The sequence below is a fragment of the Episyrphus balteatus genome, chromosome 3 (assembly GCF_945859705.1).
Source record: "Episyrphus balteatus chromosome 3, idEpiBalt1.1, whole genome shotgun sequence".
In the NCBI taxonomy this organism is placed as follows: Eukaryota; Metazoa; Arthropoda; class Insecta; order Diptera; family Syrphidae; genus Episyrphus; species Episyrphus balteatus.
The window spans coordinates 29,293,198-29,309,506 of NC_079136.1; the positions used below are offsets into that span (position 1 = coordinate 29,293,198).

The following is a 16,309-nucleotide window of genomic DNA, read 5'->3' on the forward strand; positions in this document are numbered from 1 at the left end:
CAATGTGCTACGAGGTATTACACTCGAATAGAGTTAGTAAGATACTTGCACTCTGTGTACTATGACAGTTAATTAGTAAATTTGTTAAAATTCGTATAGATACTTTAAGTTTGAAATAATTGAATATTTATGTGCGAAGATGAGCACATCATGTAACCATGGTTTATAATAAAACGAAGACGAAGAAGGCTCATTGTTTTTTGTTGTTTATGTTATTATATGAGAATATAAGTTTAGTCTTTATGGTGGCACATTATAAATCATTAGGTTCAGGTGCATTAAGTTGACAAAGTGGCTGCGGCTATATGGTTGGTGTGTTTGTTATTTGGACAGAAATAAGGAAATGTGGTAACGGATTTTTGTTTTGCAAAACAAAGATGAAAGGGGTTTCGTTTGTGTATACTGTGCTAGTAACGAAAATTTAAATGATTTTTGTTTTTTTCTTTAAGAATTGATTCATAGCCGAGGTAGAGTGATTAATTTGTGTTTAATTTGTTTCTTGCTGATTTTTTTTTTTTTAATATATTTGAAATATGGCAACAATTTATAAATTAAATATTGGTTATAAGACTTAAGTCAATTTTGATGTGAGAGTGCAGTGAGAGTTTGATGGGAGTGTTATGCATGTTATGAAGAAGAAGTTTAAAAACAAAATTAAAAATGTTTTTAAATTCTTTGGCAGGATGATAAAATGTTTTAAATTTTTCGTATATTTCTTTTTCAATTGTTATCTCATATTATTTGATTACTTTCGAAAAAATAATGCTAAACAAAAATATTGTAATGCTAGAAACGACTTCAAGCTTCAAAGAAAATATAAATATAAATATATATAAATATAAAAATGAGATATAGCCCAGTAATTTTTCAAAGGAAAAAATTGTAACCGGCTGATTTTTAGTATACAGGTTGGTTTTGAGGTGGTTTTTACAATCTATGAAAAGTCCTGAAGTAGGTATCCTTCATCCACTTAGCCCGTTGTAGGGGTTCAAAGATCACAGAAATTTGTATCTTAAAACAGTACGTTTTGGATAAAAAATATGTTTTACATGTTTATTTTTGACAATAATCATTTTTATCAAAAAACAAAATGTTTTTCCAACAGTTCCTATGGCCAGAACTAAACGAAATTGAAATTGGAACACGTTGCAGCCACCAGCTATCCAATACAAAAAGAATTATCAAAATTGCTTCACTCAGTCCAAAGTTATGAGGTAACAAAAAAAAAAAAAAAAAAAGAAATAAATGATTTTATGTTTTATTTTATCAAAATTAAATGCTTTTCGTTTAAATTAAAAAAACAAATGGTAGGTACAAAAAATGGAAAATTTTGTAAAAGAATATACTTAGCCTATTAATATATGACACTTGATCATTTTGCTGTCACTCCATCTTTTTCGTTTCTATTTTTCGATGAGATACAAATTTTTAAAGCCCAAAGTAACACAATTTATATTTTATTTTTTAAAGAGGAGAAAATACTCAGAAAAGCCTTATCTAAAGGAAATTTTGTATGAATTTTTAAAATACAAACTTAACTGGTCACTGGGGTGTATGTGTGATATTTTTTTAAATAAGTTGGCTGAGGTCATTTTTTTTAATGAACAAAATTACATTAGTAAATTTATACACATGAAATCTGAAATGTAATTCAAAATTTCCAACAAAATATCCGTCTCTATCAAAATTCGAAAATAAATACATTCAACTATAATTTTCCATGTTTAGTATTTTTTTGATGTAAATTGCAAAACAATTATTATTAATTATTTTTCAGTTGAATTTTCAGATTTGTTCTCATTACCAACTGATATAATCCAAAGGTTCTTAGGGCTCTCTTTTCTAAAAATATCGATGTAATTTTGAACGGAAACAAGAAGTTCCTATGGAATTAATGAAAGAAATTATAAAAACTGAAAAGTATTATTTGTTATTCATACAAACCGGTCCAAAAAGAGTTTGAATTATAATATTTTCCGTTGCCAAATTTCGATTCGTTGCAAAATGTGTTATAACAAGAGGAGTATTGGGCTTTATTGTGAATAAGAAAAGAAAAATATGAAATATTCATCAACACAGCTCTTTACTTACTGGAATAGGTGCACCATCTGTTTCAAATCGCATTTTTGGATCTGCGTGATAACAACGCCATCTAGCATATGCAGAAGGAATGCTCTTCCCTGGACCAATATTCTATAATTATAAAAGAAAGAAGTGAAAAGCAGAAGTCCACTGAAAATAAGTCCACATCTGAAGAAATATCGGCATAAATAAAGTTTATTTTTCTAAATGCTGACTTTTAAGAAGTCTTCATTATTGCTTTAAAAAGAAAACTGTTTTTTGACAATTTTTTGTGCCTTAAAATCAAAAAAAAATATTATAATACCTTTTCCAAGCACAACGCAACTGGTAAATTGATTTCACCGCGTTTTCGAGAATCAAAAGATGGTTGAATCATGGTAGCTAAATCAGCTGATTTTTGCATACTGATAAGTAGAAGTGGCTGTTCCTCTGCATCAGCGCACTGCAAACAAAAATTTTGACCAAACCTTAGAGGTTCACCATCCCGATTTTTACTGTCTCCGCTGAAAAATAAAGACTTTAATTATTAATAAACAAAATTTAAAACATTATCAAAGTTAAGGAGCTTCATTTTACAAGTCTTTCTTAAAAATAATTAATGTTTCTTATTACAAACTCTGGAGAGAAGCAGCATTTCGGGGAAAGATTATATAAAAATTAGCTCATGGTAGCTCATTCTCACCTTATAATTTTAAATGAATTCCTGGCACAAGGTTGTACAGATGGCGCAACTGTCAATTCACATATTTCATTGATTCGAAGACTTTTTCGTACCACCTGTTCATTGATAATAACCGATAACGCAGATTTTAAACTTGAATTGTCAGGACAAATATTAATGCATGATAAAATTTGAACCACAGCTCCAAACTGAATGTGATCAGAGAGTGCATCCAATTCGACTTTAGCATGAAAATTTACAAACAATAAACGAGTTTTTTGAATAAGTAGCTCAGTTTTTTGACGCTTACGAAGAAATGCCTTGATTTCATCCTTAAAAAAAAAAAATTAAAAATTTCAAAAAATTACATACAACTGGTTTAAAATGTCAACCTCTTCAAGGCAAATGTCTTCGAACCAATTGCCAATACGAACACTAGGCCTATATCGCGAGTATACATTAGCTTTCTTCATTTCAAGTAAACTTTAAAAGCAAAGAAAAATATTGTCTTGAACTGACAAACTTTTACATAAATTTATATGACTGCTAAGTATCTCTTAAAAAAAAGGTATTAAAAGCACTGGAAGTAGACTTAAAAGGCTCCGCGAAATTAGGCCCCAGGAAATAAGGCCCCAAAAGAAAAAATGAAATAAGGCCCCAAATATGCCCCAATGAAACAAGGCCCCATCGAAATGAAAAAATGCCCCAAAAATAAATGAAATAAAGTCCCAACTTGTTTTGAAGTTTTTTAGAAAAATGAAATAAGACACCAATTTTTCTTTTTCATAATTAATTTATTTTTGGTAATGAAATATCAGCCCAAACCAACAGAACCATCTTTATGGACGGAACTTTTAAAATTGTTCCTCAAGGATGTTTCAAACTGTTGTTGTTTTTTTTTTTTTTTCGGTTATTCTGTTACTTATTAATGCTTTTTTCAATGATCCCTGATGGTTTACTGCACGATCTTTGCATTGAAAGGCGTTAGTTTGCAGTGCAGCACGATGATTACATTGAAAAGCATTATAAAGTAACAGAATAGCTGAAAAAATCGTGCGATTTTTCAGCTATTCTGTTACTTTATAATGAAACAAGGCCCCAAGAAATGAAATAACACCCCAAAATTTGAGAAATTTCATTGTTGTTATTTTGTGTGTATTTTTTTGGGACCTTATTTCATTTTTTAATCGGGGCCTTATTTCCTGGGGCCTAATTTCGCGGAGCCGACTTAAAACGGTTTGGGGTGAAAATTCTGTATCTGCCAAAATTCGAATTCCAAAATTACTTATTAATTCTGTATTATAAATTTCTTGAAATTCAAAATTCTGTAATTTTTCTTTTATTATACTTTTTCAAGAGTCGATTTTTGCCGTGCGGCGAAGGTTTTCCGGTGTAAGTCGACTCGTGTGAACGTAAGCCGCAGGTGACTAAAATGACAATCCCCATAGATAAATCCTAGTCGACTTCGACATATTATGCGGGTAAAATCGACTCGTGAAAAGTCGGCATTACAAAAACGGAAAAATTAAAACAAATCCTACAGCCTCTATCTTGTTGTAAAGCCAATAACTGCCACCAGCTCCTTTCTTATAAATTCTTCTAATTTGCTTTTTACAGAAAAAAAAACTTGAAATGAGATATGTGCATTATGATCATTAATTTTTAATTTATAGATTAACAGAAGATTTACAGCGATATGTGATGAAGATGACTCTGATGAATTTTGTAAGTTATCGATAATGAAAGTAATTTATCGGAATAGTGATTGTTATTAATGGGGTTATCGAAAATATAAACAAATAATTTTTTTTTGGAAATCTTGATCTATCTTTTGATCTTTAAATATTTTAAAGATCAAACAAATACAAATATGAATTATATCTAATATATAAAAATCTCATGTCGCAGTGTTTGTTACCAAACTCCTCCGAAACGGCTGAACTGATTTTAATGAAATTTTGTACACATATCGGTTAGGTCTGGGAATCAGCCAACATCTATTTTTCATACCTCTAAATTGTTAGGGTGGTCCAGCCAAATTTTTTTATATCTTCTTGGAACGATCTTTTCAAAATATTTTGTGTATGTCGGGAAGTCTGAGAATCGGTCATTCGATCAACATGAATTATCATATGATAAAATGGTTAGGGTGGTCCAACCAAAAAAAATTTTTTATATATTTTTGGAACGAGTTTTACGAAATTTTGTGGGTTCATCGGGTAAGTCTAAGAATCGGCCAACATCTATTTTCATACCACTCCACTCCAAATTTTTTTTTTTTACGATTTTTTCAAGTTCTGGCTTTATATTGTTTTCAAGGGGTTCAAAAAAGTTAGTTTTCCAACACATATGAATAGTCTAAATTTTTAATATTTCATATTCTAAATACAGAAACTTTAAGCCTACAACGAAGTCCGCCGGGTCAGCTAGTAAAATATAAAAATACAAATAAAAATTGTTTTTTGGGTTTTTGAAAATTCTATAAAATTCTATATTTAAATTGATTTTAGGGCGATAGAGGAGTTGGCCCATTTCTCAAGAAGTATCATTTTATTCCAGCTAAGTGTTTTGTATTCAGTTTCCCTTAAACTCATCTTTGTGAAAATCACCCATAGATAATGTATAATTATATCCCAAATGACAAAAAGAATCGTATATGATAGCCATATATTTTATTCCAATTTCTCAAGAAACCATTCTCCTCAATAAATGAAGCAATTTGAAGAGATCAAAAATAGATTCTCATATGAAAGCAAATACGTGTACCGATACTTAAGCTATGCTAAAAGTCGTGAATTTTATCACCCCAAATGGAAGTCTTATGTAAATGTAATAAAAACTTAAATATACCTTTGCACATCCTGTCAATAAAGATGACATGGAAATGTTTATTTTCATCCAAATATAAGATGTCTGTTTTGTGTTTAACAATGCTTATTTTTGTTGTTGCTGAAAATATTCCCATTGTTACAGAATGTAAATTCATTCAAGACTTAATTTTTTTTTTTTTTTTTCGAACAAAAGAGATCTATTGCAATATTGTGGTACATCTATTAAAATATACTTAGCCAACAACAAAATAAATAGCAAACAATTAACAATTCCAATGGATTTAGGTTGCATTCAGCTAAAGATATATGTACTGTACATATACTAGTAGCTCAACTTCCACATAAAGTTCCCGAGCTCATTCTTGTAAGTAAAAAAAAAAACAGAGTTTGAAGAAGTTTCTTGGATCAACTCTATACTATACTGTTTTGCGTGTTTGACTTTTGTATATGTCTGGCGTTCAGATTAATGCATTACATGTGAATATTTTGTAATTCTTATGATGCTCCGTAGACAAAGTCGCATCGCGTAGCTATAATCATAAAAAAGCATCGCACCTGATGCCAAATTACTACTGTTTTTTTGGATAATGTTGTTACTGTTGCCAAATTGAAGATATAAACCTGTCTATATCTATAATATAACTTTTTGAGTTTTTTAGTAATTCAGATCTCGGACTAGTCATATACATGAGATTCTATATCAAGTATGCGGTGTCGCGATATAATGTTCGTTTTAAATATCTAAATATCTGAACTTGGAATTTTAAATTACTTTTGTGTTTTTTTTTGAACGACAGTAATAGTCAATAGAAAGAATATACAAATTATTTTTGAATATAATTTTTTTGTGGTAGGTGTTGAAAAAAAAACCGGTTGACAAAGGCATCATTTTATAAATTGAAAGAGTTTTTCAATTTGACGGGCACTGTCACACGTACTAAAGAATCTTTAATACTATTGGTGTTTCAATTCATTCTTTATAATTTTTCAAATTTTAAGTGATTGGGATCATAAGCATTTCATTTTTCGATCTAGTTTGATCAACTTACTCGAGATTTCACAAGAAAATAGCGATCTGGAATAGACAGTCTCCATCATCCTAAGTATATATGTACATTAGGGTGGGTCAAACAAATCGAAATTCTTTTTTTTTATTTGGTACTCCGAAAAATCGATTGCTAGACACCTCTAGAATATACACACCAAATATGAGCTTTTTTTTTATTAATGGGAAGGTCCTCCGCTTCGCAATTTTCCATTTTTACATGAAGCTTCTACGAAAAAAAATCATTTTTTTATGAATTGACTTTTTAGCAAATTTTTTTTACATATTCTTGTAGAAAATTGAACGCTCTACAAAAAAGGCCTTAAACAAATTTTTCGTTTATCTAACCGTTTAATAAATATTTGAGGTCCAAAAATCAAGAAAATCTTTAAAAATTCGTTTTTTGTTCTAAATTTTGTAACAAATTGAAAAATTATAATCATTAAACGCGCAAGACATATTCTTGTAGGAAATAGATTGTTCCACAAAAAAGGTCTTATTAAAACTTTTTTCATTAATCTAACCATTCGACAGATATTCGACGTTCAATTAAAAAAAAAATATAAAAACATTTTTTACTTTTAAAAATTTTCTAATTCACTGAAAATTCATTATTTTCAAATTAACAAGACATATTCTTGTAGGGGCTTAAACGTTCTATAAAAAATTCCTTAGAATCAAATTGATTGCTTTAACCGTTTAGAAGATATTCGTATCCAAACCAATGCCCACTAATTCCAATAGTTTTCTTATGACCCGTATGCATTGTGATTTGGATACGAATACGAATGAAAAAACATAAAAAGACCTTTTTTGTGGAGCAATCTGTTTCCTACCTGAATATGTCTTGCGCGTTTGATTATTATAATTTTTCAATTTGCTACAAAATTAAGAACAAAAAACGAAATCTTAAACATTTTCTTGATTTTTGGACCTCAAATATCTATTAAACGGTTAGATAAACGAAAAAAGTGTTTAAGGCCTTTTTTGTAGAGCGTCCAATTTCCTACAAGAATATGTGAAGACATTAGCTGAAAAGTCGATTTAAAAAAAATGATTTTTTTTTAGTAGAAGCTTGATGTAAAAATGGAAAATTGCGAAGCGGAAGACCTTCCCATTAATATTAAGAGCTCATATTTGGTGTGTATATTCTAGAGGTGTCTAGCAATCGATTTTTCGGAGTACCAAATCAAAAAAAAATAATTTCAATTTTTTTGACCCACCCTAATGTATGTACATAGTACCTTTTATATGGATGGCTAAGAGCTGAAGTGAAAAAAGTCACAAAAAATTAATTCGGAGATATAACGAGTGAAAGTAAATACGTTTCCTTTGAATCTTTAGGTGAATATTTTTTTTTTTCGAACAAATAACAATTTTGAACAGAAACACTTTTGGATCAAACTAATAAAACACGTTGGTAGAGTAAAACCTTACATAGATTTAGACCATAGATTGGGATTTTATTCGACTTGATCCGTTTCAGCTGTGAAACCTCCATATTACATAAAGAACTTTTCAACTCAAAAACAGTGGTCTACCGAAAATGTCAGAAGTGAGAACTAACACGGAGAAAGTAGCCGTTTCAAGCAAAAAGAGTCAGGAATAATTTCTATAAAAAACGTAATTATCTTCTTTCAGACCTTCTGAGCCTTTATGAACTCGGATATCAAAGACTCCTTTTTGCAGATTTGCACCAATCCCAGTTACATACAATAAGGGGAAGTGTCAGAAAGAAGTAAAGAAAATATCAATTTTATTAAAGGGCTGAAAGAACGTGGAGTTTATAAGTATGGATGTCAACGAACCATGTAATAGTGACTTGATGGGTATTGATGAAGGCAAATTTGATATCTTATCTTGAATGAAATTAATGCAGAGTAAAATGTTTTTGCATAAAATTATGTTGTTATCTCGGCAAGACTTTTTGAGCTTTTCAGAAACGTTTTTTGGTTGTTGAGAGAAGACACAAGCTTGTAATTGCAGATTTTGTCCCTAGAGCCTAGAAATGTTTTTAACGAATCGCAACAATTTTTGCAATATTCAATTTTCCGGAAAATAATGATGATGGCTAAGACACTCATGAGTCATGACTTTCTGCAGGTCGAAGAAGGACAACTCAGCTGATTTCTTGGGCTTGGAGTAGCCAATTATTTTATACATATTGGTCTATGTATAAAAATTTCTATGCATAAAAATGTTCGTCTAAACCATTTAAGTCATTAAGGTGAAATTTAGAAATCAATATAAAGGTTCTATGACAGGTAGGTACCAAAAATGTTATTTCTAAAAAAAATATTTTCAATTTTCCCCCTAGGAGACCTCTCAAAACACATGATTATTCAGTTTGAACAAAATGTCTTGAATGGTTTGAGCTGTAGTTTGAGATAGAGTGAGTAATGTCATGTCTAATTGCTATCTCCAGTTCGATTTTTTTTTTTTTTAACTAATTCTAAGCTTTCCTTTTTAAGTCATTATCACGAATCTTTTAATATTTCTTTCGATCTTTCGAAAAAACAGAATCGAAAATAAAATTATTTATTAAATAATGGGATACTCTAGGACTTAAGTTCGGGTATTAATTGGATTTATGTTGCTAAATAAGGCTACATTCATGGGTGTTTGCTTCCACTTCATCTCTGAAGATTGGTTTGGGTTGAAGTTCCTCGAAAAGTGGAACAGTTCTAATATCTTTTTTTTTGTTATTTCGTTGTGGGTGTGAATAACTTCTGGCATTGGTTAATTCAGTCAAACAATTCGATTGAAGTTCTTGAAGGCTTTAGACCCAGGTCATTGAGATCTAAGTCCCTAATGGAATTGATGTTAGTGGGCTAATGTATCGCGTTCGAGCAATACAAAGTGAAAAAGCTCTAAAGTTCACTCCACACTGGCCGATTATATATATATATGATGTTAAATATTGAATGTGTACAGCTGTCACTGGTGAATTTTTTACTAAAACGTTCTCGATGACTGTACAGGTTTTAAACGTACCTACTCTTAAAGATGCTCGTATATGTTTTTGGTATAGTCTTGGGCTGGATTATGGTTCTCTAGTCTAGTGAACCTGTAAATTAGTTATCATCTGTAAGGGGTTGTATCAATATCGCTATCCTGCAGATTAAGCAAAGTTCTATTTCATCTTTCGTCTGAACTTATTTGAAATCGGGAATAGGAATTGGTTTTAGTACGATCAGCCCGACTAACACTTTCCTTTTTATAATACTATGCTTTGCGTACATTATTGTACACGGTTAAAAATTCTGTAGTATTTTTTAATACAGCTCTTGTATTAAAGCAATTTTCAATAAAAAAATATTACATTTTAATACTTCCAAAATATTAAAATTATTTTTAATCTTTTTTGTATTAAATTTCAATATTTAAGTATTAAGTTTACTACTTGTAATACAAAAATTATTAGAAAATAATCTCAGTGGGTTAAATTCTAATCTTGTATTGAATTTTAATACCGCTGTACTAGATTTAAATATTTTTGTATTACATTTTAATATATTGTATTACATTTTAATATGATTGTATTACATTTTAATATAAATTGTATTACATTTTAACATAATTGTATTAAAATGTAATACAAATTTATTAAAAACTAATATAAAAAGTATTAAATGGAAATACAATTATATTAAATTTTAATCAAACGACGACGCCAGCAGCCAGAAAAAATCCATTGTTTGAGGTACCTTTTCTATAAAAAAAAATTAAATCAGAAAATGTAAATTTGTACTAATTTTAAGGCGCTTTGTGTTTTTTCGAAGCAAAATGCATACATTGCAGATGAATTTTGATCGCCAGTAAGATTTTACATGCCACAGTTTGTGAAACAGATAAACTAGAGAAAATAATATCACCATTATTATATTATTTATGATTAGTATTTATTTTCAGTAATGAATTGAGGAAAAGAATACATTTTATTAATTTTAAATACTTTTGGTATTAAATTGAAATATTTTGTATAATCTTTTAATAAAATTGTTATTAGAAATTAATATAAAAAGATTAAATTTTAATATGCAATACTAGTTATTTAATACATTTGGTATTAAATTCTAATATAAACTGTATTATTTTTTAATACAACTATATTAAATTTTAATACATTTTGTATTAAATAAATTTTTTAATACTTGTCATGTATTAAATTTTAATACATTTCTGGTGTAGACCTTTATGTAACCCAAAAAATATTAAAAAATACTCCAGAATTTTTAACCGTGTAGAAGAAGAATTGTTGGTTGATAGAGCCCCACATATCTATGCGCCCGCGTTACCAAGAACGTTGCTAGGCTTCGAGTATATTACACCCGCGTTATTTTTATTCTTTTTAATAAAACATAATTTTTCAAAAAAAAACCTGCTTGGCAACCATGACAGAGTATTTAACTTAATGAACTAACAGATAACGCTGATGATAATAGAATTTCTTATAGAAACAACCTTGGTGATTGTATAGTACCAGCTAACAGCTGCCACCATCATCATATTGCTACCACTCTAACTCCGTTACACCAAAAAGACTCTTTTATGTATTTTAGATATTTTAAGCTTTTTTCGGCAAACATATAACATAAATTGGTTAATTTAAGCACAAACTAATGGTTATGGTTATGGCACACAATTGAAGGCAATAATATTTTTTTTATTCGCAATACCTTCAAGTGAACGCGACTATCAACTCTCTGACTGATTGAAAAATTGGTCTGATGCCTTTCAAAAACAATCTACTTCAAGAGCTTATAAAGATGCACACTTAAGTTCAATAGTTAGCCCAAATTTTTGCTCATTTTAATGAATAACAAAAAAAAATTCAAAATAGTGATAGTTAAAGTTAAAAAACTTAACAAAGCTATACGTAAATCATCAAGATCCACCTGCTGCTGCCTGATGGGATCAACTCTAATCCGTGCGGTACTTGAGATTATTACAAAATTGTTGTTAAACATACTTTAATGTGTCTATGGTACGTCTCGTCGAGTAAGAAGATGACCCACGATGCCACCGCCATCATTTGTAACGCGACGAAGCGTATAAGCGACAAGCACTTGAGCTCCTCGAAGAAGAAGATACAAATTTCTTAGGTGAAAGTACGCCCCTTGCGTTAAAGCGGCCATTTAAATCGGTCTCCGCGTCTTCGAGCATTGAGCTTGAGAGTTGAGTCTTGAGTGTGTGTAGTAACAAGTAACTCCTAAGTTGTTGTTTTTAAGTTACACGCGGGTTCTGTTTATGTCTGTTTCTTGTTTAATGTCTTTGACGAAGCTATATCATTAATTTAATTGTCGATTGTATTGCATTTGACGAAGCAGAAGACACAAAAAAAAGTGTTATATAATGTCTCTTGCTGAATGTTATAGCTTCGAGTATAAACAATAATGAGCGAGTAGGTTGAGAATGACAATCCGTTTCGTTTCATTTTTTTTTTTGTCGAATTTGGCCTTATGGCGATGGCGTTATAGCGCATACCACCGGCAGCGTGATGATGACATTGCAGCAGTCAGTCGACAGCTATTTCAAGTGCCTTTTACTTACCTAGATTTTGAATTTTTTTTTTAAATTTTTTTCGTTTGTCAAGTCCTCAAGTGAGATATGTAACTTTGGTGCCGAATGATGACTTGATAGAAAATATGTAGGAACAAGCGATTATCTTGCTTTGAAGTGCAATCAATGCAAGAAATTTGCTCTCATTGATGAGTGATGATTGATGATTGGATATAACCTTGGAATTTGTTTTGGCTTTATATCCAACATTATGCTTTTTGTTGCGAAGGTTTTCAAAGACAATCAGTTTGATGATTATGTGTTTTGTTTTGTTATAGATATGATTTCGATCTATTGAAGGTAGTTAATACCTTTTGCACAAAAAAGAGCAAAAAATAGGTATCTTTGTTTGGGATTTTGAGAAGGGTTTTGTATATACTTGATCTTACTTGATGTTTTATATTGAGTTCAATACTTCAAGACCGCATTTAGCAATTAAATGTGATGAAACATTTTGCTTTAATCAAGAAGTTTTTTTTTTTTTTTTGTGTTACAAAGTATATTCACGACTTTAGTCAATGCAATCAGCGTGAATTTAGCAACTTATTTTTATTCCTTTTAAATAGTTTGCTAATTCTTTAAATAACCTTAGATGTGTTTGATTAGGAAATTCCATTGAAATTCGCTCGTCAATATTTTGACTTATGGCCAGTTTTTAACTGGTAAAATAAACAAGAAAGTTCCAAATCCCTAAAGAGGAAATATGTTTTATTAAGCGCTCTTATAGAAATTACAAATAAAAAACTTATGCTATAAATAGAGCTAACGAGAAGGTTCATGATAAAAGGGCAAAAAGATGAGTAACAAATTCGGGATTCTAGCAGCATCAAATTCCTGCATACTTACATTTTTGAATTTTTGAAATTTAATTTGTGGCGCAACCAACTTTACGTCAAGCTAGGTCTGCCACAAGTTTAATGGGTAGGTGCAAAAGCAAAAAATTCGATATTGGAGCAACAATTTAGCAACAAATTCCTGCGTACTCAGATTTTGGAATTTTGGTTGTGACGTACTCAGCTTGAGGGACGTAATTTATTTGATGTTTTTCGAACGTCAATATCTGTTTAAAAACAAATTAAAAAAACATCATCAACCTTTTTTCAATAAGAAAAAATTATATATTTTAAAAAATCCCAAAACCAGTTGTTGAATTACGGCATACGATTACGATCATACGTCAACGTTTCGAATATTGCTCATATAGCGTCAATACTTAAACGAATGAACGTAATCGTATGCCGTAATTCGGCCCCAGATATTTTGAATTTTTTTTGAAAATGTTATAATTAATTACGCTTGAAACGTCGACGCAAAATAGTTAATCATCAAAAAAGAACTATAATAGCCTATATAGAAAAACAAGTTAAGTTATAATTACGACTACTAAAACGCTACTGTATAAAAATGTTCGTTCAAATCGGAACCGTTACTAATGTGTTTTTTTTTTATTAAAATTTGAAAAAGAAGCTTTTCCATATTAGTCAAAATTCACAATGCTGCAGAACTCTCTTTTTTATAATCTTTGCTGCTTTTTGACATTTTAATAATATATTTCTTAAAAAATTGCACGAATTTAAAATAAATTACTTTTTTAAGTTTAGTTAAGTGAATTTTTGGCACACTTTGGTGGATTGTAAGTCCATATTTGATTTTTTGATTTATAACCTACTGCATTGGGCCAATAGTCGATTGTGGAATTCGTTCACGTTTTTAATACATTTTGATTAAAGTTAACTAATTTAGGAGCTTAGGAATTAGTTTCAAATACAAATTTCTCATTGATTAATTCTTTTAAAATTTTAAAAATTACTGCAATATGTCAAAGGGTAGGTCTCATTTTCCCACAATATTTTTTTTATATTTTGTTAAATTCAAGTAAACAATTTATGTATATCCAAAAGAAGATTAATAAAAACTTCATTAATCATCATGATTACAACTGCAAATACAATTTGATTAGATTTGTAAACATATTTTTAAGATTAATTGATTGGTGCTAATATTGATTGCAGTTATATATGTATATGAATTTGATTTATTATCAAATTCTAATAAGTTAATTTAGGTGCATATCCACTGGCACTATATGAGGGCGCTCTTAGGGTATCTTTAATAACTAAGTGCTAAGGCTTTTCATCTTAGGAACCATCTTTAAATATATGAGATAGCAAAAATCTTAACAAACAGATGAAAACTTCAAAAAAATGTTAGACTGTAATTAATCAATCTAATCAAATTTAATTTTTTTTTGTTGAGTTACATACCTATATTTCAATAAAATTAACAAAAATTAATACAGACATTACAATAATATCTCTTTCTGTTTTAATTTCATTTGCTACGTGTAATCAATTTACTTCGGTGTATGTACATAATATAACCTTTTTATCTAAAATTTTACTAACCTACATAAATATCAGGTCAAATATTATTATTTTTTATATACTCCTGACGGCATCAATTTATCTCGACTCACAAATTTGAAAAATTTCCAATTAAATCTCTTCCATAACATTAGATCTAAATTGAATGCAAAATAATTATAAACCTTTTACCAAAGCACACTTACCTGGTTTTGTTATTATTTCATTTCATAATGACAGATAAAATTGATGATGCTTCTTCCATGAATAATGAAGTGTAACCAATGTTTCTAGTAAATTGTAAATATAATAATTAATTCCCTTTTTAGGTCCTTGATATGTACATAGATTGAATGTAGATTGAATTTCAAATATTAGATAGAAGTTTAATTTTATTTCGAAACATGATAAAAACATAACTAAAGGTAAATGAGTATTCTACCATAACTATTTGATCATTGATTTATTTGGAATTTGGCCTTTCTGTCATGGTTTGTAGTTAGACTAATTGTTGTACATGACAATTAATTATATTAACTTATATAGATTAGATGACAACTTTACAAAAATCACGGATTTAAATTCAATGTCAAAGTCTTTCTTTGTATGATTTTGTGGTTAAATACTTTTGAACTGAAAACATATACATAAATCCATGTCAATTATGCTAAAAGAATAATTAAATAAAATGATTTATGAGAACGAGTTATGATTCTAAATAATGAATAGTAATAGTTATTAAAAGGTTAAAAAATGTTTATGTTTTTATTTTTTGCAAAGTGGCAAGAAAAAACAACAAGTAAGAGACGTTTTGATGTGAACTTTAAAGATTTAAATTTGAGCTTGAAGGTTTGTTTAATTAAAGTAAAGATATACATTTTTGTTTAACAAAAAGATTTAATGTGCCAAATTTTACATATAAAAAAAAAAAATCCGCCCTGTAAACAACGAATAGTGTTCCAATTTCCATTTATCTTCTGTACTTTTTTAACAATATTATTTTTGCAAATAAATAATATTATTATATTATGTTTGTAGGTACTTGGAATAGCAACTTTTAATCGAACTATTAAACCGACATCAATGGTTTTGATTTATGGCAAAAAAAAAGAACTAATTGACGATACATTTTATAATACCTATTGTAGTTAAAAAAAAATAATTGTCATCATTTTACCATCGATGTAATTTTTTTTATTTCTGAAATATGTATCTTAATCATTCACTAAAGCGAAGTCCTTAAGCAGATGCATATAGTAAACATTTTGAGATCACTTCATTTTTTAATAAAATAAAATCAATCAATATAATTACACAGATTTAAGTAAACTCTCAACTAAAAATATGTTTTTAAAATAATTATTGGCGTTGTTTTGCATTTTTGGCTGTCACGATTAAAACATAATTGCAAACTAAACCAATCAGATACTAACTTTAAATATTGGAGAGTTACAAAACATTATTTTACAAGACTTTTATTAAAAAGTTATACATGCTCTTCCTAAGATATCTGACAAAACACACTGCTTCGGTAAATATTCTCTAATGCTTTGCTTTAACTTCATTTGCACCGTTTAATGACATTGTTATAAAGGGCCAAACTAGTTTTTCGTCATCTTTTTAACATGTCACAACTTTAATTTTAATTAATTAATAAAAAAGTGCGTATACGCCCTAGTGCTCATCAAATTGTTTTCGTTAAAACATAACTGCTTTAAGTATAAGAATGCATATTTGGAATAGCGATTTAAATTGTTGGATGAGA

The 16,309-nt window shown here is 29.2% G+C and overlaps 1 protein-coding gene across 2 annotated transcripts; it reads right to left on the reverse strand.

Annotated features, from left to right (window-relative positions):
• Positions 1-1,711: 1,711 nt before the first annotated feature.
• On the reverse strand, positions 1,712-3,248 carry LOC129915468 (cilia- and flagella-associated protein 161). Of its 2 annotated transcripts, none has more exons than XM_055995018.1 (6): positions 3,136-3,248; positions 2,765-3,075; positions 2,387-2,585; positions 2,092-2,193; positions 1,945-2,031; positions 1,712-1,883 (listed from the first exon to the last, which is right to left on the reverse strand). In XM_055995018.1, the coding sequence occupies exons 1-6, from the start codon at positions 3,214-3,216 to the stop codon at positions 1,767-1,769; spliced, it is 897 nt and encodes a 298-aa protein (XP_055850993.1). In that variant the 5' UTR covers positions 3,217-3,248; the 3' UTR covers positions 1,712-1,766. The 2 variants fall into 2 exon arrangements, with proteins under 2 accessions (XP_055850993.1, XP_055850994.1); XM_055995019.1 differs by having other exon boundaries at positions 1,941-2,031.
• Between the last annotated feature and the right edge of the window lie 13,061 nt (positions 3,249-16,309).

What these genes read in the sequence shown, in the direction of transcription:
- LOC129915468 (XM_055995018.1), bottom strand. Translation starts at nt 3,216, where the DNA reads ATGAAGAAAGCTAATGTATACTCGCGATATAGGCCTAGTGTTCGTATT. An exon ending in AAGACATTTGCCTTGAAGAG is followed by an intron (nt 3,076 to 3,135) that starts GTTGACATTTTA and finishes TTTTTTTTTAAG; the next exon opens with GATGAAATCAAGGCATTTCT. An exon ending in TTCAAACTCTTTTTGGACCG is followed by an intron (nt 1,884 to 1,944) that starts GTTTGTATGAAT and finishes TTAATTCCATAG; the next exon opens with GAACTTCTTGTTTCCGTTCA.